Source organism: Schizosaccharomyces octosporus (genome assembly GCF_000150505.1).
Source record: "Schizosaccharomyces octosporus yFS286 unplaced genomic scaffold supercont6.1, whole genome shotgun sequence".
NCBI lineage: Eukaryota > Fungi > Ascomycota > Schizosaccharomycetes > Schizosaccharomycetales > Schizosaccharomycetaceae > Schizosaccharomyces > Schizosaccharomyces octosporus.
Window position 1 is genome coordinate 4474376 of NW_013185619.1, and position 19198 is coordinate 4493573.

The 19198-nt window shown below is 38.2% G+C and overlaps 9 protein-coding genes and 2 non-coding genes across 11 annotated transcripts; 3 read left to right on the forward strand and 8 right to left on the reverse strand.

The window, feature by feature from the left end:
• Window positions 1–302: 302 nt before the first annotated feature.
• On the forward strand, window positions 303–2669 carry SOCG_04590 (iron/zinc ion transporter). Its single transcript, XM_013162336.1, has one exon. The coding sequence runs from the start codon at window positions 901–903 to the stop codon at window positions 2524–2526; it is 1626 nt and encodes a 541-aa protein (XP_013017790.1). The 5' UTR covers window positions 303–900; the 3' UTR covers window positions 2527–2669.
• Window positions 2670–2843: 174 nt separating this feature from the next.
• Window positions 2844–2916, forward strand: SOCG_16229. Its single transcript has one exon. It is a non-coding gene; the product is annotated as a tRNA-Arg (tRNA).
• A 176-nt stretch (window positions 2917–3092) lies between these two features.
• Window positions 3093–3163, reverse strand: SOCG_16230. The gene has a single exon. It is a non-coding gene; the product is annotated as a tRNA-Gly (tRNA).
• A 53-nt stretch (window positions 3164–3216) lies between these two features.
• On the reverse strand, window positions 3217–5447 carry SOCG_04591 (uncharacterized protein). The gene is made up of 2 exons (XM_013162337.1): window positions 5079–5447; window positions 3217–5019 (listed from the first exon to the last, which is right to left on the reverse strand). The coding sequence occupies exon 2, from the start codon at window positions 4694–4696 to the stop codon at window positions 3353–3355; it is 1344 nt and encodes a 447-aa protein (XP_013017791.1). The 5' UTR covers window positions 4697–5019; window positions 5079–5447; the 3' UTR covers window positions 3217–3352.
• Window positions 5448–5560: 113 nt separating this feature from the next.
• Window positions 5561–7209, forward strand: SOCG_04592 (flavonol reductase/cinnamoyl-CoA reductase family protein). Its single transcript, XM_013162338.1, has one exon. The coding sequence runs from the start codon at window positions 6064–6066 to the stop codon at window positions 7084–7086; it is 1023 nt and encodes a 340-aa protein (XP_013017792.1). The 5' UTR covers window positions 5561–6063; the 3' UTR covers window positions 7087–7209.
• SOCG_04593 (hexitol dehydrogenase) lies at window positions 7178–8693 on the reverse strand. The gene has a single exon (XM_013162339.1). It carries the CDS (start codon window positions 8377–8379, stop codon window positions 7297–7299), a length of 1083 nt encoding a protein of 360 aa, XP_013017793.1. The 5' UTR covers window positions 8380–8693; the 3' UTR covers window positions 7178–7296.
• Window positions 8694–9355: 662 nt separating this feature from the next.
• SOCG_04594 (alcohol dehydrogenase) lies at window positions 9356–10950 on the reverse strand. The gene has a single exon (XM_013162340.1). The coding sequence runs from the start codon at window positions 10650–10652 to the stop codon at window positions 9609–9611; it is 1044 nt and encodes a 347-aa protein (XP_013017794.1). The 5' UTR covers window positions 10653–10950; the 3' UTR covers window positions 9356–9608.
• Window positions 10951–11765: 815 nt separating this feature from the next.
• SOCG_04595 (ran GTPase binding protein Sbp1) lies at window positions 11766–12713 on the reverse strand. Its single transcript, XM_013162341.1, has 3 exons — window positions 12229–12713; window positions 12008–12136; window positions 11766–11958 (listed from the first exon to the last, which is right to left on the reverse strand). Exons 1-3 carry the CDS (start codon window positions 12674–12676, stop codon window positions 11888–11890), a joined length of 648 nt encoding a protein of 215 aa, XP_013017795.1. The 5' UTR covers window positions 12677–12713; the 3' UTR covers window positions 11766–11887.
• Window positions 12714–13060: 347 nt separating this feature from the next.
• Window positions 13061–15099, reverse strand: SOCG_04596 (mannosyltransferase complex subunit). The gene is made up of 3 exons (XM_013162342.1): window positions 14102–15099; window positions 13558–14062; window positions 13061–13510 (listed from the first exon to the last, which is right to left on the reverse strand). The coding sequence occupies exons 1-3, from the start codon at window positions 14704–14706 to the stop codon at window positions 13289–13291; spliced, it is 1332 nt and encodes a 443-aa protein (XP_013017796.1). The 5' UTR covers window positions 14707–15099; the 3' UTR covers window positions 13061–13288.
• SOCG_04597 (meiotically upregulated Mug184) lies at window positions 15033–17114 on the reverse strand. The gene is made up of 2 exons (XM_013162343.1): window positions 16570–17114; window positions 15033–16511 (listed from the first exon to the last, which is right to left on the reverse strand). The coding sequence occupies exons 1-2, from the start codon at window positions 16617–16619 to the stop codon at window positions 15254–15256; spliced, it is 1308 nt and encodes a 435-aa protein (XP_013017797.1). The 5' UTR covers window positions 16620–17114; the 3' UTR covers window positions 15033–15253.
• Window positions 17043–18926, reverse strand: SOCG_04598 (cytoplasmic asparagine-tRNA ligase Nrs1). Its single transcript, XM_013162344.1, has one exon. The coding sequence runs from the start codon at window positions 18840–18842 to the stop codon at window positions 17136–17138; it is 1707 nt and encodes a 568-aa protein (XP_013017798.1). The 5' UTR covers window positions 18843–18926; the 3' UTR covers window positions 17043–17135.
• Window positions 18927–19198: the final 272 nt, after the last annotated feature.

Genomic DNA, 19198 nt, shown 5'->3' on the forward strand with positions numbered 1-19198 from the left:
CAAATAAAAATAGTAAAGGAAAAGAAATGATTAAGAAAAAACGATAGCAAGTATTGCAAACCTCGTACTTTTCCTCGGATGGGACTTGCTTTGAGACCTGTCAATCAACAGTAGAAAGAATAATGGAACGACAATAAGAACCATACATGAAACGCGATTCACATAATTAACAAAATTCATAGCGATTTCCTTTTTTTTTCTATTTTTTTGTTTATTTTTTCAATAATAAACAACCATCCAGGTTTATTTACGTCGGACTATCTGTAAACTTATCAGATCTTGAGATTCGCGCAATCTCACTCCATTTTTTTTCCGTATTTAACTCAAAAGTTGACAATCATTTGATAAACGTACAAATTTTTTCAAAGTACTATTAGTATAAAGATCCTTGTCTTGCTGCATTCTTTATAAAATTTGTACCACTCTGTTCCTTTTTTTTGAGTTGGAAAACGTGATTTGGCGTTTTAGAGGGATTGCTTTCAACATACTTGCTTTGTTCTTTGTTCCATAGTAGAGGGTCTTGGGAGGAATTAGTATATGCCTATAGGATCTGATATTTCTATTCCATAAATTGTTATTTGATCTAGCTGTTATTTTAGGTGGGAAATTCACATCGACAACTAGCTATCTTTTCTTGGGTTGTGCTTTTGTTGTTGGTTTTTTAAAATACCTTTTTTTTTTTTTTTTTTTTTTTTTTTTTAAAATCGTTTTCCACATCCTTTCTTGCTTGCTTATAGGAAGCTAATGGTTTCTTGTTTTATTTTTTACTTGTAAGATCTCCGTGGTTCCTTACTCAACCTCAATTCTCAGAGATCTGTAATTATCAATTGAAAAAATCTTTATCACCTTTCTTTCTTTTCTTTTTTAAAAGTTTTATACCCTTTTCTATACAATTCCCTAATGGCGGCTGTTCCATCTACCACCGAAACTATAATGGATAACAAAGCAATTACAAAGACTTACCAATTGCCGGCTCCTCAAAGTTTCCTTGAAAAATGCGTCCAAGCTATCCTGTCCCCCGGCAAACAATGTAATATCCGCTCCTCTGCCCCTACTCAACAAGTGTTTGAGGATGAAAAGTTTCTCCATAGTTCTTCTTCCCTAGACAACAGCTGCTCAGACTATAAGGTCAAATATGACAGCGATGGTACAAATGTAAAGCATGAAAACATTCGAGAGTACATTGTTCAGGAACGCCCCAACCTTGCAGGTCGTATCTTTGATTTAGTAACTCACCTAGCAGGCACTAGTTTTGTTTTTATCCTTGCCTTGATCATTCTTGTCGTTTGGGCCATCATTGGAGGCGTCTACCATGCCCCGGATAGTTGGCAAATTGTTATGCAAGATGGCAGTTCCATTCAATGCTACGTATCCGATACTCTTCTAATGCGCCAGCAACAAAATCACCACGACCACATGATTACTATAGTCGCCCAGTTGCGTTCTCGTTTACACACGGTTCGACGCCTAATTGGTCCTATCCTCCAAGGAAAGTCGGTCGCTTCGGCACCGCTTAAAGAACAGGATCTGCACGATGATGTTGGCGATGCTCGTGAGCTTCCTGTTGAAAACTGGTTTGATCTTATTTGCAACTATGTGAGTCTCGTCGTAGGATCCGTATACTTTTTCTTTATTTATTGGATTGGAATGTTTATTTGGATTGGGTTCGGTAAACTGCTAAACTGGAGCGATGAATGGCAACTTTACATTAACACAGCTACTGCTGTAGAATTAACCTTTACTTCTGTATTTCTGCAAAATATCCGTCATCGCCATATGAACTATATATCCCGTTGTGTCTCTTCCATTTTCTGCATGGATGCCGTCTTGGAAGAAACCATTCGTAGACAATCTGGAGATCGTGAAAAGAACCCTGTAATTGAAATAGAGGCCGAGAAAGTTAAAATTGGATCCCGTACGATTGATTATTATGCTCACCTCGTTGGATCAGGCGTCGGGGCCGTGATCAGTGCTGCTGTATTTATAGTTTGGTTGGCCATAGGTAATACCATGCATTGGAATTCCAATTGGTGGTTAATTATCGGAACCTATACAGGTCTCGTTGGATTTTTAGATGGATTTGCTCTTCGTAATGTTTACTTTCGCGAAAATAACCACATCAAAACACACCTTCAGACCTTAATCGATGAAGAATACTCGCTTTTTCAGAGTCTCGGTCTTCCTCTTCCTCATGATTCTGAAACCCCATTGAACAAATCTCTTGCATATAAACTAAGCGCTTTTATTGGACATATTTGCTCACAAGCTTACTCTGTTTACGCGGCTGTGATAATCATCATCGGTTTGATTGTTGCTGCTGGTGCACTAAAATTCAACGAAACTGCTCAACTATTTTGTAATACCCCTACCATGATTATTGAAGGTGCTTTGTTGATTGTCCTTATAGAAGCACATAACTTTACAAACCTAAAAAATCGTATCAAGTTCCGTCATATACATCTTCGACGCCTTGCACTCATAAAGGCTATTGTTGGTGATGACTATGTCTCCGGCGAAAGTGTTTAATTCCCTTCTACCGTCACTTATTTGTTTATTTGCCTCTAATTAATTTCTCATTTAGTGTATGAACCCTTTTAATGATATGAAATGAACTATAGGAAGCAATCATGTAGCACATCAATCAATATTATTTCAGTGACCTTCCCCAAGTAAGATTATAATCTTCCTCTTCTAATAAAGCAATCAATAGTGTTTTTTCTTTTTTGAATTCTTCTAGTTGATCATTTGTTATTCTGTTCTAAGACTCATACCAAATAAACCTATCAATCTATTCCCTATCGTAGTACTACTTGTGTTATACGGAGGCCTACCTATCATCGGCAGCTCCCGTGGCCTAATGGCTAGGGCATTTGACTTCTAATCAAGGGACTGCGGGTTCGAGTCCCGCCGGGAGCTTTCCCTTTTTGTTTTGTTTTTGTTATGTCGAAGTACTAATTAGAAATGTTTAAACATTAGCTTTCCATTACGAGATACGACAGTCTTGGTGATCTTTTTTTTTTGGATCTGCTTTTGTGAAACCAACACAGTTTCGTTAATCAAAAATGTTATGTAAACATAAAAACAAAGCAATATGCATCAGCCGGGAGTCGAACCCGGAGCGAATGCTTGGAAGGCATCCATGTTACCGCTACACCACTGATGCAGGTTCTTTACCTAGGTTGTTATGAGATATATAAACAACTTAATGCACAATTGTATGGATAAGATATAATTTAAGAGAAGTACTTTAGACTCCTCAATAATCTAAAAATACCTGAATGAATTTTATTAATTAAACCAATTTCTAAAAGAATAAAAACATAAAATTTCATTAATCGGGATTCATGAGTCATTAATTTGGCAAACTGGCTATAGCTTCATCAATTGACTTGGCTAAGATAGAAATCAGTGTATCAACTTCTTCCTTCGTTATAACATAGGGAGGAGCCACCATTAGATGATCGCCGTGAACACCGTCGTAGGTGCCTGCGCCTGGATTAAGGAAAAGTCCGTTTTTGATTCCTACTTTGCTAATCAAAGCTCCAACCTTATGCTTGGGATCAAACCATTGCTTCGATTTTTTGTCTTTTACGAATTCTAGACCCCAAAACAAACCTCTACCGCGGATATCACCTACATGAGGATGGGAGTCGAAGGTCTTATGTAACTGTTCCTCCAAATATTTACCGGTCGAAGCAACCTTTTGAACGAGGTTTTCACGAGCCATAATCTTTTGCACACCCACAGCTGCGCTGCAAGCTAATGGATGGGCCTGATAAGTGTGGAAGTTTGCTAGTTGAGTACCGCTTTCCTCAAAAGTTTTGAAAACACGATGACCAACGAGGACGCTGGAAATAGGCTGGTAACCGGCTGCTAGGGTTTTGGCATTAGTTTGAATATCCGGAGTAATGCCTTCTTGTTCCCAAGCATGGAAGGTTCCAGTTCGACCCAAACCACACATGACCTCATCAAGAATGAGAAGAATGCCAAACTTGTCACACAAGCGACGAACGGCCTTAAAATAGCCATCAACTGGTGGTGTACAACCGAGACCAGCTCCTGGAACGGTTTCAGCAATAAAAGCTGCAATTCGATTGGGACCGACGACCAAAAACTCGTCTTCAAGTTGCTTTTCCAAACGATACACATACTGTTCGTCTGTTTCGTTTTCCTTCTTGTGGCGGTATGTGTAGCAAGGATCCACAAAGGATGTTACTTTAGGGAATACACCTTCGTAAGGAGCACGGCGAGAGATCATTTTGCCAATACCAAGAGAAAATAGTGTGTTTCCATGGTAAGATTGTTTACGAGAAACAAAATGGGTTCGTTCATGTTCACCACGGAGTTGCCAATATTGCAAAGCAAACTTGATAGCTGATTCCACGGCTTCCGATCCACTGTTAGCAAAGTAAGCACGCGCAAAGACATCTGGATTTCTAGAGACGAGCATGTGTGCTAATTCTTCAGCGGGTTCATTTGTGAAGGCCATGTTATGGACATAGCAGACCTTTCCCGCTTGATTTTTTATATATTCAATCACTTCTCTGTTTCCGTGTCCAAGACTGGAAACAGCTGCACCACCAGTTCCATCTAAAATCTTTTTATTGTCATCTGTATACACGTAGACACCATCGCCTCGCACAACCTTTGGAGGAACGGTAGTGGGAACAAGGTACAATAAATCATGGGCAGACATCTTCAAATTCTTTTAGTGTTAAATTATTACAATTCCTTTGGTTTGTATAACTTGGATTCGGATTTTGAAAGAGTGTGAAACTGGAAAAAGGATGTCAAAAATGTTAACGTGTCTTCTGGGTTGGTCAAAATTACCAAAATTCTTTCAATTAATAATAAAATAGAGCTTTTGGGATCTTTAGGTCAAGTTCCAGTTGGCAACCTTTATATATCACAACTGATAGAACAAGATGTAATCATGACTGAATAACTCCACCAAGTTACATGCACTGATTATTGCATCTATACCTGCGACTCGGTTTTAGATAGTATCGTAACAGATTTCTATTTGCGTATTAGCGAATTCAATTCCATGGGTTTCAACAAAGACGACAAATACGTACGTTCTGTCATTCCGCCAATTCTTCTGAGGACATGCGACTTGAGCCCACATTGCCTTCGTGTGTTACCAGATTTGAACTTTTAGTTATATAACTGAACGATAGGCTAAAAGAATTATCAAAAGCTGAGCGTAGAATAGCGGCTTGTAGGTTTCCGACAAGGTGGTGCATTGCCAACGGTTATTTCTTCCAAAAAGTCAGCAAACATTTGTAATGTGTAAGTGGTTATATACTGATATTGAAAGTAAAGAACGGTGTCTCATTACATGATTTGTTTAAGTCTTTGTTGAAACTAAAAAGAATGGTTTAAATCTCATGCTATAAGGCAAATGTATAGTTCCCTAAGAATCTTGTAAGCATATTTACAAGCATATTCTATTATAGTATTCCAGTGTACCATAGATATGCTTTAAGTAGTCATAGCTATGCAGAAAAGAAGTGAAAAAAAATTAAAAGGCCTTTTCGCCAGAATCTTTGCAATAAAAGTTGTTTTTACCTTGGTAATTGTTTAAATCATACTGCCCTGTATGGCCTGCTTTTAGTTTTCTTATTCATTGTGTGAGCAAGCTGCTACTTTTAGATTCATTAAACACATTTTATTTTGATCTTAGTTTTTTCTTATTCAAGATTTTATTGAACCTCTTAAAGTGTTGCATGTTTCCTTTACTGAACGACTACTGTATAGAATTATCTTCAAACTGACTACGGCCTTGTAGTTTATCTCGTCATTTTCCATTAGGAATTAAAAAAGGAAATCCTACAATCATTGAGGTAATTCATAGACGGAAATTTTTTTTGTTTTTTTTTTTTTTTTTTTTTTTTATCGTTTATTTGCAATTGTCTCTTTTGACTCCATCATATAGTCTATCGCTTGCGTTTGTTCAAGTGTTGCTTCTTTCTTTCATAAAAGCTTTGTAAAAGTGCTTTTTACCTTACTATAACACATATATTTATTTTTACATCTGTTTATAGGATTCTCAAGTTCAACATGACTCAAATTGCTCCTATCGTTTTAGTCACTGGCATCAACGGTTTTTTGGGATCTCATACAGTAGAAGCCTTACTATCTCATGGGTATCGAGTTCGTGGGACCCATCAGCATTCCCATGACCCCCAATGTCTACTCAGAAACCGTCCTTCTTGGAATGGTAAGGTAGAAATGATTCACATTCCGGACCACCGAGTCCCAAATGCATACGATGAAGTTATTCAGGGTGTCGATTATGTAATTCATGTAGCTGCGGAAGTCCATTCGAATGGAGAAACTCCTGGTATTGATCCTCATCACACTCTCGCTGTTAGTATCAAGGGTACAGAAAATGCTTTGAACGCAGCATTGAAAGAGCCAAAGGTCAAGCGTTTTGTCTATATTTCATCTGATGCAGCATTGAAAGGACCAAAAAATTATAATGGAGATGGCTATGTGTTTACCGAAAAAGATTGGAATCCTTTAAGTTTGCAGGACGCCGAAGCTTCCAATGATGAAGGTTTAAATTACACGGTATGTAAAAAGCTTGGAGAGCAGACTGTACACAAATTTCAAACTATTCATAAACCCCATTTTCAAGTCATTGCTTTGAATCCTCCTCTCATCCTAGGACCAGTCTTTCATTTGGAATCCGTGAAGCATCTAAGTTTTTCAGCATGGTTCTTTTGGCAGCTAATTAACGGACGATATGAGAATGCCCCCAAGACAGAATTCTATAACTATGTGGATGTGAGAGACTTGGCGAAAGCAGAAGTGCTTTCGCTCACTGCTGATACCAAGGAACCTAGAGTCATTATATGTGCCGGTGACCTAGACAATGATAAAATCGTTAATGCGATTATTACCCGATTTCCTCAATTTCAAGAAAAGATTGCGAAACCCAATGGACTCCCCTCCACCTGCGATTATCAAATCGATGCTTCACTATCCAAGTCCGCTCTAGGCCTCCAGTATCGTCCTCATGAAGAAACGTTTTATGATACCGCTGAATCTTTATACCGTCTTTCTGGTTTTGTTGAATAATTTAAATGCATTATTCCTCTACTAGATTTTTTATCTTATCATTCTGCTTTTTTTTCATGATCGTGGAAATTTACTAATTCAATTTCATTTACACGTAACAAACATTAGCAATCGTATTCGTCGAGTATATAGAATATCATAGGGAAAGTAGTTGTCAAAACCGGTATTGTCAGGTAAAGGAAAAGAAAAAGGAACTCATCAAGCAATTGCTTATTGTGTGGCAGGACCTTCGATGATCACTTTAATGACACCCTTCTCACCACTAGCGGTTTTCTTATAAGCTTCTAAAGCATCCTCAAACTTGTACTTGTGGGTAATTAGAGGTCTGAGCTTAACGAGACCACTCGATACCAAATAAGCGGCTTGATCATAGCAACCAGCACGGTAACGGAAGCTTCCAAGGATATTAAGTTCGTTGTTTACAATGTGATTGATTGGAAATTGAATAACAGGTTTACCGTTTCCGGCTTGAACAAAAGTGGAGCCTGGCTTCAAACACAAGACGGCTGTGTGGATACAAATCTCTACACCAGTAGCATCGACGGCAAAATCGAATTCACCATATTTGTCGACGATGGCATTTCGGTAGCGTCGGGCATAATCAGGTAATGACTCATTGGCATGAGTCTCAATGGGGGTGAATGGGAGAGCGCCAGCATATTTTTGGGCAAATTCGACTCGAGAAGCAGAAGTATCGACTGCCACAATGTCAGAAGCGCCATAAGCCTTAGCAACGGCCATCAATAAGAGACCAACGGCACCACACCCCATGACCAAAACGCGAGAGCCAGCGCGCAAGTTGGCTCGGGTACAACAGTGGATAGCCACACTCAATGGCTCAAACATGGCAGCCTCATCCAATGCTACCTGAGGAGGGAGTTTTGTTAAGAAATCTTCGGGGGCGATAAAATGAGTGCGCAAAGTTCCGTCGTAAGGTGGAGTAGCAGCGAATTGCATGTGTGGGCATAAATTGTATCGGCCTTCACGACAAAATTCACAGTGACGACAAATAATACCAGGTTCGACGGCAACATGATCGCCTGGCTTGACTGAACGAACACCCTTTCCGACTTCCACGACGATGCCGGCACTTTCGTGACCGAGAATCATGGGTTTTTTGAGGATAAAGTCGCCAATTCCACCCTGCTTCCAGTAATGGACATCGCTTCCGCAGATCCCTGTGGCCTTGATAGCCACTTTCACATCGTGGTATCCATTCACTACATCATCTGGGCGTTCTTCGATCGCAGTATCCATTTGCTTGCGCAAGACGAATGCTTTTTGTGTAGCCATAATGTAAAACGAAAGCTAGATTCAACCAAAAAGAAAACAAGAATCGAATGAGAATCAAGCAAGAAGAAAGTAAAAAGTCACAGAAACCCAAAAGAAATAGAAATTAACCAAATCGAAAATTACTCTACTAAATAAATGCTTTTCCAATATATCGGATCCGTTTCACAGTACAATACGACTGACTGTCTGATAAACCAGAAATGTAAATTTTGAAAAAAAAACAGACACACACACACGGTATAGGAAAACAATGAAAACGGAGAATGTCTTGTAGTTAATATTTGCTCATTCTTTTAGTCCCATCTCATTCTATTTATATTACGACATGTTCGTGTTAGCCGTACTAAACGTAATGCTCATCATGTTACAAAGTCCAGTCTTTGTTACGTTGGAAGACTAAAATAAGGTAAGAGATTCTTTGGAATTCCAACCCAAAATTATCAATTCCGAACCTACGTCTTCCTTCTTGGTGGAGAAATAAACCAAAGAATTTAACGACGACAAGGCGACCATTTTTCAAGGTTCAATTTACGCAGGAAGGATTAGGCGTCATATGTGATAAAACTACCACTTCTCCTCTTTGCACCAATTTTGCTTTTCATCCATTTGTTTATGGGTGGATATTTAGGTAGGCATAGAACCCTTAATGACAAGGTTGTCAAACACAAAGGTTCAATCTTAGACATATCTGGTTTGGTGGATTACGCAAAACCATGGAATAAGTGGAGATACTAAAGATTGCTAGAAAAGGTATAAAAAGGAAGAATTCCTTCGCTATTGTATAGAAGACGTTGGAAGATTAGACTCTCTTGGGTAAAATAGTCTACCATGTCTACCTACCTGTAAGATAACAACAGTAAGAAAAGAAAAGAAAAGAAGAAATGTAGAAAAATATTGCATTAGAAAGGAATATAATGGATTGTAAGAAAGGTCGTTTGAATGTTGAAATGCTTTTGATCGAACACTCTTGGCAATGCATTTATGCTAAACTAAAACTACATGATAAAGTATTGGATTGGTTTCTTTCATGAACGAGGATCTTTATATTGTTGAATAAATTTTATTCATCTCTAGTAGAAAAGAAGAAGAGGAAAAAAAAGACTTAACAAACCATATCATTACTTTAGATCATCCCTCAGTTTTAATAAATAAAGGAAGGAAGTCGAATAGACAAACAATAGAGGTAAGGCACCTTCGTCCATTCGTTCTATTACATACACTTTTTACATTTAAGCATCAATCTTGAGGACAACCTTACCAACGTGCTTTTGGCTCCATTGGTAGTAATAGGCTTCCTTCAGTTGGTCAAAGGGGAACACCTTGTCAACGACGGGATGAATATCGTTGGCTTCAATACAAGCATTCATCTCTTTGAACATGTTAGCATGGCCAACGAAGATACCACGAATAGTGGCATTCTTCTGGAGCATGCTGCCAATCAAAGCAGTGATGTTTGGACTAGGACCATCTTGAGCAACAAAACCAATGCTGCTAATCATTCCAGCTTGAGTCAAGACTTCTAAAGATTGACCCAAGGTCTTTTCACCACCGACTTCAACGACGTGATGATAACCAACACCGTTGGTAGCTTCTAAAGCGGGCTTGGCCCATTCGGGGGTTTGTTTGTAGTTGATTAAGTGAGTAGCACCCAACTTCTTGGCAAATTGCAACTTCTCGTCGGAAGAAGAAAGGACGGTGGCGCGAGCACCGGTGGCCACGGCGAACTGAAGAGCAAAGATGGAAACACCACCAGTGCCTTGGATTAAGACGTTTTGACCGGGCTTCAATTGTTGTTCCTTGGCTCCAAAGAGAGCGTTCCATGCAGTCAAGGCGGCACAAGGTAAAGTGGATGCTTCTTCATCGCTCAAGTTCTTGGGAGCGTGAACCAATCCTTGAGCGGGAAAAACACCGACTTGGCGGAAGATACCGTCATATGTACCACCTAATGCTCCATATAAAGCATGCTCTGTGGGTTTTCCATCAATATAATCAGTGAAAAAGCATCCAATGACCTTGTCACCAGGCTTGAATCCCTTAACGTCTTCACCAACTTTTTCAACAATACCAACGCCATCAGAACCTGGGACCATGGGGAACTCCAAAGGAAGAGGGTACAGTCCCTTGGTGATAACCAAGTCTCTGTAGTTGAGGGAGGCAGCCTTCAAGTTTACTTGTACCTCGTTAGGCTTGAGAGTCTGTACGGGCTTGGCTTCTTGAACCTTTAGTTGATCAAAACCGCTCTTAGCATCGTTAACAACGTATTGCAATGGCATTATGACAAAAGTTTGATGTCGAGTTATTGCAAATTTATCAATTTATCAATTTAATATACCAAATACCAAATGAGGTTTTTGATAAAGGTAATGAAACGAAACTGCGCCTTATGTATTTATATAATGGCAAATTCTGAAAATTTTTTTATTTGCTTACATAACACCGCTTACATAACACCATGTTCGGTTAGTTTCTTCATTTAGACATCCACATTCGCTCGCCTTTTGATCATTCCAAATTTTTTTCTTCGAATCCGATCGAACGCCTGTAAAGCTCATTCCGACTCTTTATTAGGTGGTGATGTGAAGGGAGTGTAATAATCATTCTATATTGCTTCTCATCAGTCTCAATCGAGACGACTATAAATTAGTTTGACATTATAAGACTCTTTTTATTTATTTTTATTTTATTTTATTTTATTTTATTTTATTTTCGTATACTGATGTTGTCGGTAACTACTCTTCTTCATTGGAACGGTAAGCGTACTTGAAGTTAGTAGGAGTCAATATCACATTGGTCCCTAGATAGGTTTACTTGTGTTAATTCCTTTTCAAAACAAACAATCCATTTCTTTATGGACGAAACATGTCAACATATGCGAAATCCCTGTAGACTAATCGAAGCTAAAAACTAGTCTCTCGTATCGCAAAATATTGAGCTAATAATATAAATAAGAATTGTTTTCTTGAAGATATTAGAGATTCGTTACGAAGTAAACAGAAGCTTATATTGGATCCATCAATTTTCAAACTAAAGGGAATAGTACGATGGAAATACAATATCACTCACTCTTTAGTACTTTAACACAAATGTGAACGATATATACAAGACAAGTTGATTGATTCTCTGTTAGTTTCTTTGGCACTATGAGCTAGACACTCATTTTCACCTATGGACTTGAAGAAAACTTGTAAACACACACACAAGGTACATTTAAACTTTATGGATAATTTCGTCAAGTCCTAATAATTTCATGGATAATAAATAAAGGTGTCAGCTTGATGAAGAGAAGCTCTTAATGTAATGAAATAAAACTAACAACTACACCCTCCTCAAATGTAGGTAAATACGTTCTTTCCTCACAAATCAATCGTTTGTATGTATGTAACTATGTGTAGTTCTCCTGTTATGTTATACAATATAAAGACTAGATCCTCTTTATTTTTACATGTTCTATTTCGCACAATTGATATCCAATCTATTGATTCCTTATGAAATACGAATATGAAATCCATTAATTTTTCTTAGTCGCTTCGACATTTTCTTCTTGATACTTCAAGAAGTTCTCCTTGAACAAATTGGCATCTAAACATCGGTTAATATCTTGGACACTTTTCTCATAACCAATACTTACTTTCAGAATTAGCAAAACGGATAGCAAAAGTCTCGGGAGAAGGTTCACCTTCACTAACATCAGCAGCGACGGTCCAAACCCAGCTACGGTCGCTACCAACATTAGGAGTCAATTTCATTTCAGGCATAACTAGTACATATTTGTTAGTTGCAATGCTTCAGTTCAAAGTCAAGCAAAAGAAAAAACAATTTTCTTTTATACTCTTCTTCATGTCTACTTACGCAAGTGATTGGCACAAACTTTATAGGTCTTGTCACGACGCATAACCAAACGAGTCTTGCCGCTTTGCTTATGTTTTAAAAGACGGGCATCACCAGTACCACGCTCCTTCCATTCGCTAGCATCCTTGTTGAAACGGAAGAGCTTGGCACGCATCTTAAAAACAACTTCTTCATCTTCTTCATTAGTTTTGGTCTCAACAGCATTCAACTTGACAATGGGCTCAAAGTGGACCTCTGGAGAAGCAGGCTCAGCGTCGTCCTCTCCTTCTCCAGCTTTGTTTTCTTCCTTAGGAGTAGATTCAGACTTTTCATCTTTTTTCTCACCACTCTCACCAAAGACAGCTTTAGCTTCTTCAGTTTGCTTAGCAGCAACTTCTTCGGAACCAAAAGAAGACTTGTTCTCTTCTTTTGTAGTGTCTTGAACCTTCTTATCTTGCTCGGCAGACATTGTAGGTATTATGCTGATGGTAAGTGTCCTTCTCCACCAGAACTTCTCTTTATTATAGAAGCTTGGAAAACACTCCCTTTACCTCCATTGGATTATAACATATTATTATCGTATGAAATGTTGTTGCTGCATTAGAAGTTTGAATATAGAAAAAAAGGCACCGTTTTTGGTTGGAATTAGCGTACATTTAATGTTTAATATGCTTGAACTGATCACTTTGGTCAATTGATATAAAAAGTGCAAATAGCCAGCAACAGAAGACTCACTCGTCGCGTCTCAGGCATTCATATATGAACTAATTAAATTAACGTCTATGACTCGTCAATTTGCGGAAATTTCCTTCAGGTCATTGCATGAAATTTTATTGTTTTTTCTAAAAAAAAAGAACACTAGACGTAAAGATAATCATAGATACTAAATCAACTAAGCGTCTAGGACTCAATTGCCTGTCATTTATACGCTTGGCATATAGATAGTTTTGAATCTTCAACTGGGCATAGATGTTACAACCAAACCAAGGAGTACTTAAGAACTTTCACCTTACAAAATATCGAGCGAAGCAAAGTCACAAACCATAGAGGCAATACTTCAACCTGCTTCTCATAGTGATGATTATAAGGGTCCATCACCGACAAGCTTTGCCCACTGACGGAAACAACCACCTTCAGCAAATTCGACTTCTGGGAATTCTGATAGACATTCACAATTACAGCCAAGATCCTGGCCACAGTGATAGATATCCGAATGCCGGTATCCAAAATCCCGAAAATAATGTACCTCGGTTTCTTTTAAGAAAAGGCCTGCTGCTAAAGAATGAAATGGCGCATCTCCCCACTGTTTGTTTGTCAGCATATCTCTTTACAAGAAAAAGAAAAACTTACTCTTTCAGTCCAAAAACCCCCAGTTCTATCCATCTTTTGAAAAAAGTCTTCATATAAATCATTGCGGAAGAAATCAAAGTTAGCAATTTCGAAATTGCTCCAAAAATGACACATGTTGTATGATTCTCCGTCCATGTTGGAATTTTCTTCAGAGTATAAAGTCTTCATTTTTGCATCCAATTGAGACGTCAATGGTGTTTGAGAATCCCCACTGTCCACGTCTACTAATTCATTGTCTGAAATTTTTTCAGATTCTGATGATTCCAAGAAAAAGTTCCACAATCCCGAGTTTAGTTGCTTTGATCGACGATAGGCAGATGAGTATCTAAATAAGCTGGGGACAGTGTCTTCTAATTCTTTGATTGCAATAACAAAACCATATACTTTTCCATTGTTCTTCATATAATAGAATGGGTCATACGGTATATCACAAGTAAAAGTCACATCCGGTTCTACACGCCAATACCATTGGTACTTCAGTAAAAGAGGATGCTTGTAAAAAAAGCTATTTTTGATTAGTTAAAATTTCGTTTCGAAAACTTACCCTGAGAAAAATCGACACATGTGATGATAGCTTTCTGCATCTCCATACATAATACCCCTGTCACCTTGGTCTGCTATAGCCTCTTGATACACTGAGGCATCAATATTGCTAGGAAAACCAAACATTTCGCTGTCAATTTCGCCAAACTCAATATCTGCCGCAGTGTGTTTGCGAACTGTGTCCATAAATGTTTGATCAAACGGGTCATTGTTCAAGAAGGTGTAGGGATAATTGAAATGGCGATTAAAATGCTTTTCCAAAGATTTCATAGAAGAAACGACACCGTCAAGGTCGGAATTTCTAGTCAAAATTACAAAAGTTGCATTCATCCTAGGGTGCATTTGAGCCTCTAATGCAACATTCTTACATCCTTTAGAAAACATAGGATCAAGTTTATCATCAATTCTCTCCAATGGTGGATGTGAAATCGTATACGTAACATGTCGAAAACCCATCCACAATGTCAAAAGTGTTAGACACAGGATAGGGACCATCACAATGACTGCTGGGATAACAAATGTTCTGCTTCCTAACCTTCGACGGAAAAGGAACCTTGGCTTTTGAAAACTCCTCGAAGAGTACAGATTTCTATCCCAGCCGAACATCTTTGCTTTGGTAGCGATTAGTTCGATTACCTTTTAGAGAAATACCCTGGTGCAAAATGTAAACAAACAAACCATGTCACTCACACTCAGAATAAAACATAAATCAAAATAATGTTTGCACCTTCAATATAAACTAAAAGTTTATTAATTCATAGCAGTTTTAATAGATAAATATTAAGGTTGCAGAAAATGAGAGAATTAACGAAACCAAAAAAAAATATATTAAATAGAAAAAATAAACATCAGAAGCCATTGATTTTTTTTTAAAATACAGACTTTGTTCTGAATTCTCCAATATGCCTAAGACTTTCATTCATTGATCCTTCTGTATAAAGGTGTTTTAATTTGAGTAACCTCAAGGTAAAGTCATTACTTTTCCCATTCGAAAAATTACTTTTTCTGTTGGAATAATTAAGGTAACATTGGAATACGTCTAACAGATCCCGAGAGTTTCCACTTTCAGAGTGAAAAAATTAACCAAAAAAATCTCCCCAAGACATAAGACTTATATATGCTCTCTGTCTCTAGTAATGTAATAAGACTAACTTTAAGCATGATCTAACGAATCCTCAACAGTACCATTTGAAACAAAATTTAATTTGGATTGAAATTTAGTGCATAAAACATTCGTAGCATCCGTTTCAGAGTTCAATCCCTCTGGATACTTTTTGTTGGGATCAGCAACATTTTTGTAACCATTATCTGTTGAATACATGGAATCAACCTTCACGGACTGAATTTTATTTTCTCGAAAACATTTGTCATAGGAAGGCTTCATACTCTTTTCCGCAGTAAAGGTAAAACTCGTTTTTTTCGGTAATGACTTGATTTCGCTCTTCTTTTCTTCAGAACGGCATTTCGGTGATCTATTTGACTGTTGATCAAACGGAAAATCGAACGGATTGTTATGAAATGAAAACTCAAAATTATTAGAATTGATAGATAATGTTGAACCTTTTTTATGCTTTGGAACATTTTCATGACTTTTTTTATTCTCTTTAAAGGAATCTGTGAAGGTATCAGATGAGGAAGAACAATGATTCTCTTCGTTAGAAAGAACATTCGTAGTCTGTGAGTTTTTATCATTCACTTTGTAAGATTGAGTGGCAGGTCCATCTAAATTTATCTCCGACTTCAATTGCGAGAGGTTAGGCTTTAGGGACTCCCGATTTATTCGAGTTTTATTATGATCGAATTGAAGAAAAGAGGTAGGTGCACCGAAGTTCTTAGCCGTCTTTAAAGGCTCAGTTTGTCTTTCTGGAAGGGGGGTTTCGAATTTAAAATGACTGTCTAGATCCTTTTTACGGACAAATTTAGGTACATTAATCTTTCGACTTTCTTTCATAGTTGAACGTTGCTTAGTACGAATGCCAATACCTGACTGAGGATCATACTTGGAAAATCTTTTACCATTAAGTAAATACTCAGAATCTTTTAATGTTCCGTCGTTCTTATCACGCCGTCTGTCATGTTTGGGGTTCTCATAACTCTTTCTAGGATCTTCTTTGTGATGGTGATTCTTAGTTGCCTCACGATACGCTGCATAAGCACTAGTTTTTCGACTAAAAAATGAATTATTGAAAGAAGAACTTGACCTAGAAGTTCCCGGAGCCTTAGTAGGGCGGGACGAATCGCATACCCGTCGTTTCGTTACGTCTGTTAAAACATCATAAGCGGTTTGTACTTGTTGGAATTTCTTTATAGCCATTGTTTCGTTGCCATAATTTCGATCCGGGTGATATTTTAGAGCAAATGCTAGGTATTGTTTACGGATTTCTTGCACTGTTGCATTTTTTGGTACGTTCCTGCCTCAAAATTAGTAAAGGAAGTAAAAATCATCGAAATATAGATCAAGATACCTACAGAATGGAGTAATAATCGGCTTTTGTATCGAGTTTAGTTTTTGAGGACATGAGGAAACAGAAAATGCAGATACCCACACTCAACGTAGAAGCTGCTATGCCAATAAAGCAATCAATGGCAAGATTTGTCAACTAGGGGGCTTCAATTCGTAAAGTGTTCAGCCGAATGCAGAATGTTAGAAAATTAACTTGTTCAGTCGCCTGACTGTTCAACTTTGATTTACATTCTGGTTAGCTTCAGTAGTCTTTTATTATTCTAAAAAAAATTAAAAAAACATTCAGAAATTCAAACGACTGGAAATAATGGGGATAATATCCTCGACTTTCATGCGTTACAAGATCTTTTAACATTTCACGACTTCGTCCGAGAGCTCGACGAAACATCCTATCAAGTATCGTATTACTGGATTACCAATTCTTTAAATAATTACAATCATTGCTACTTAGGTAGGGAGCGGCAGCCGTTTGGCAGGGTTGACAGTTTTACACCTCTTATTCTATTCTAGTAGTAGCTATACTTCCAAAAAACCGCTTCAAAAAACTTACAGGAAGTAAATTAACAAAAGATTAAGGTTTGCAACGTTCAGTGAAACGAGGGAATAAGCAGCATTCGCGAACGGTATAGCGATCACATAACCATGCAAGGAAACGTTCAAGTCCCAATCCGAAACCACCATGTTCTGTGGTACCATATTTGCGTTGTTCAGTGAACCAATAGTAAGGAGTTGGATCAATACCCTCACGTTTGTAAGCAGCCAAAAGCTCGTCCATGTCGAAAATCCTCATACTACCACCAACAATTTCACCAACGTTTGGCATCAAACAATCAACACTCTCAGTAAGATCAGGACGTTCTTTAACACGTTGCATATAAAATGATTTAATTTCAACAGGGAAATGAGTGAGGAAAATAGGTCGGTTGATTTGATCAGTCATCTTACGCTCAGCAGCTTCAGCAATGTCATCACCGAACTTATGATGTTCACCTTCGGATGTTAGGATGTTGTGTTCGTTAAGGTACTTAATAGCATCCTCATAAGTAAGGCGCATAAAAGGTCTACTGGGCTTCTCAAAGGTAGGGTTCAATTGCTTAATCAAAGGAGCGGCAACTGGATCGTCGAGTATGCGATCAATAGTCTGACAGATAAATTCTTCAAGAAGTTCTAAATATTCTTGGAAGTTAAGGAAAGGCATTTCAGCCTCAACATGAGTAAATTCGGAAAGGTGACGTCTAGTAAGAGACTTTTCAGCACGGAAACTTTCTTGAACGCAATAAACATTACCCAAGGCAGGCATAGCAGCTTCAAGATACAATTGACTGGATTGAGTCAAATAGGCGTCCTGACCATAATAGTTAAATTTGAATAAAGTAGCACCACCTTCAACCTGGGTCTGAACCATGCAAGGAGGAGTAACCTCAGTCATACGGAGGTCCTCAAAAGTGTCACGCATAGCACGCAAAACGCGAGCACGAACTTTAAGAACGGCAGATGCAGTTTCACCACGAATAACAAGATGACGCTGATCAAGCAAGTAGGAAGGCTCAGCTTCAGCGTTCAAACGGTTTGTAAAGGCTTCCTCACCAGTAGGAGCAGCATGAAGGATTTGGTAGTAATCGACAACGAGTTCATGGTTACCAGGAGCGGATTTTCCTTCAGGTAATTCCTTAAGGACACCATACAAAGAGATTGTAGACTCAGGACCCAAGTTTATAAAGTCATAAGAAGCCTTTTCGCAGACTTTGTTGGTTAAAACGGATTGCAAGAAACCAGTACCATCACGTAAAACAACAAAAATGATTCCTTTTTGGTTACGCATACGGTGAACCCAGCCGTTAACAACAACACGCTTCTCGCGGTATTGGGTGCCGTCGGTAATCAAAATTTTCTCAGCCTTAGGAGCACCCTTAGGCTCTTCCAAGACAATTTTAGAAGCAGCTTCCAATCTCTTCGCCTCGGCCTCCTTGGCAGCAGTAGCCTTACTAGCGGCTAGCTTCTCATTTTCGGCAGCCTTGGCCTTTTTACGAGCAGCTTGCTCAACTCCTTTCTTGGCCTTCTTCAACGCATTGGTACCAATAGGCTCATATTGAGAAGAAGAATCTTTACGAATCATGATAGTATAGTTTTCGTCGACCTCTAAGGCATGAATGGCAGTCTTGAAAGGCTCACCTTCTGTTCCTTTACCAACTTCATCATTGCCGGAACTTTCGTCAACAAACACAGTAGCTTCTGGTTTAAGCTTCATTTCAGCTATACCCTTTTCAACACCAGACATTATAGGTGATCTAAAGGGATATTTGTGGTTGGTTTAGTCTAAGTACTGTTTTCCTTTAACCGGTCTTATTTATCTGCGAAAAGGCCGAAACTTAATTATAATAACACAAATATAATACAAACGAGTTATTCCCTACAATTGTAAACAGCAAGCAAAAATCTTGGATAAAGAAAGTTGATCAAAAGACAATGTCGTTTCTAATATATAGAAGAGAAGTATACGTCTAGTTAAAAAGTACGAGTCTTCAAATTGGAAGATCCAAAGGATCTGACTGTATAAACAGAGTCATTTTCTCATTTATATAACCAAGTCGCTAAACTGTAAAAATATTTGCCAGAAAGGAATCGATTAGAATC

Coding starts and splice junctions, on each gene's coding strand:
- SOCG_04596 (XM_013162342.1), bottom strand. CDS start 14,706: ATGTTCGGCTGGGATAGAAATCTGTACTCTTCGAGGAGTTTTCAAAAG. Junction 14,063..14,101: donor ATGTGTCGATTTTTCTCAGG/GTAAGTTTTCGA, acceptor AATCAAAAATAG/CTTTTTTTACAAGCATCCTC. Junction 13,511..13,557: donor GGGGTTTTTGGACTGAAAGA/GTAAGTTTTTCT, acceptor ACAAACAAACAG/TGGGGAGATGCGCCATTTCA.
- SOCG_04595 (XM_013162341.1), bottom strand. CDS start 12,676: ATGTCTGCCGAGCAAGATAAGAAGGTTCAAGACACTACAAAAGAAGAG. Junction 12,137..12,228: donor AGTTTGTGCCAATCACTTGC/GTAAGTAGACAT, acceptor AATATGTACTAG/TTATGCCTGAAATGAAATTG. Junction 11,959..12,007: donor CCGTTTTGCTAATTCTGAAA/GTAAGTATTGGT, acceptor ACCGATGTTTAG/ATGCCAATTTGTTCAAGGAG.
- SOCG_04597 (XM_013162343.1), bottom strand. CDS start 16,619: ATGTCCTCAAAAACTAAACTCGATACAAAAGCCGATTATTACTCCATT. Junction 16,512..16,569: donor GCCGATTATTACTCCATTCT/GTAGGTATCTTG, acceptor ATTTTGAGGCAG/GAACGTACCAAAAAATGCAA.
- SOCG_04591 (XM_013162337.1), bottom strand. CDS start 4,696: ATGTCTGCCCATGATTTATTGTACCTTGTTCCCACTACCGTTCCTCCA.
- SOCG_04590 (XM_013162336.1), top strand. CDS start 901: ATGGCGGCTGTTCCATCTACCACCGAAACTATAATGGATAACAAAGCA.
- SOCG_04592 (XM_013162338.1), top strand. CDS start 6,064: ATGACTCAAATTGCTCCTATCGTTTTAGTCACTGGCATCAACGGTTTT.
- SOCG_04594 (XM_013162340.1), bottom strand. CDS start 10,652: ATGCCATTGCAATACGTTGTTAACGATGCTAAGAGCGGTTTTGATCAA.
- SOCG_04593 (XM_013162339.1), bottom strand. CDS start 8,379: ATGGCTACACAAAAAGCATTCGTCTTGCGCAAGCAAATGGATACTGCG.
- SOCG_04598 (XM_013162344.1), bottom strand. CDS start 18,842: ATGTCTGGTGTTGAAAAGGGTATAGCTGAAATGAAGCTTAAACCAGAA.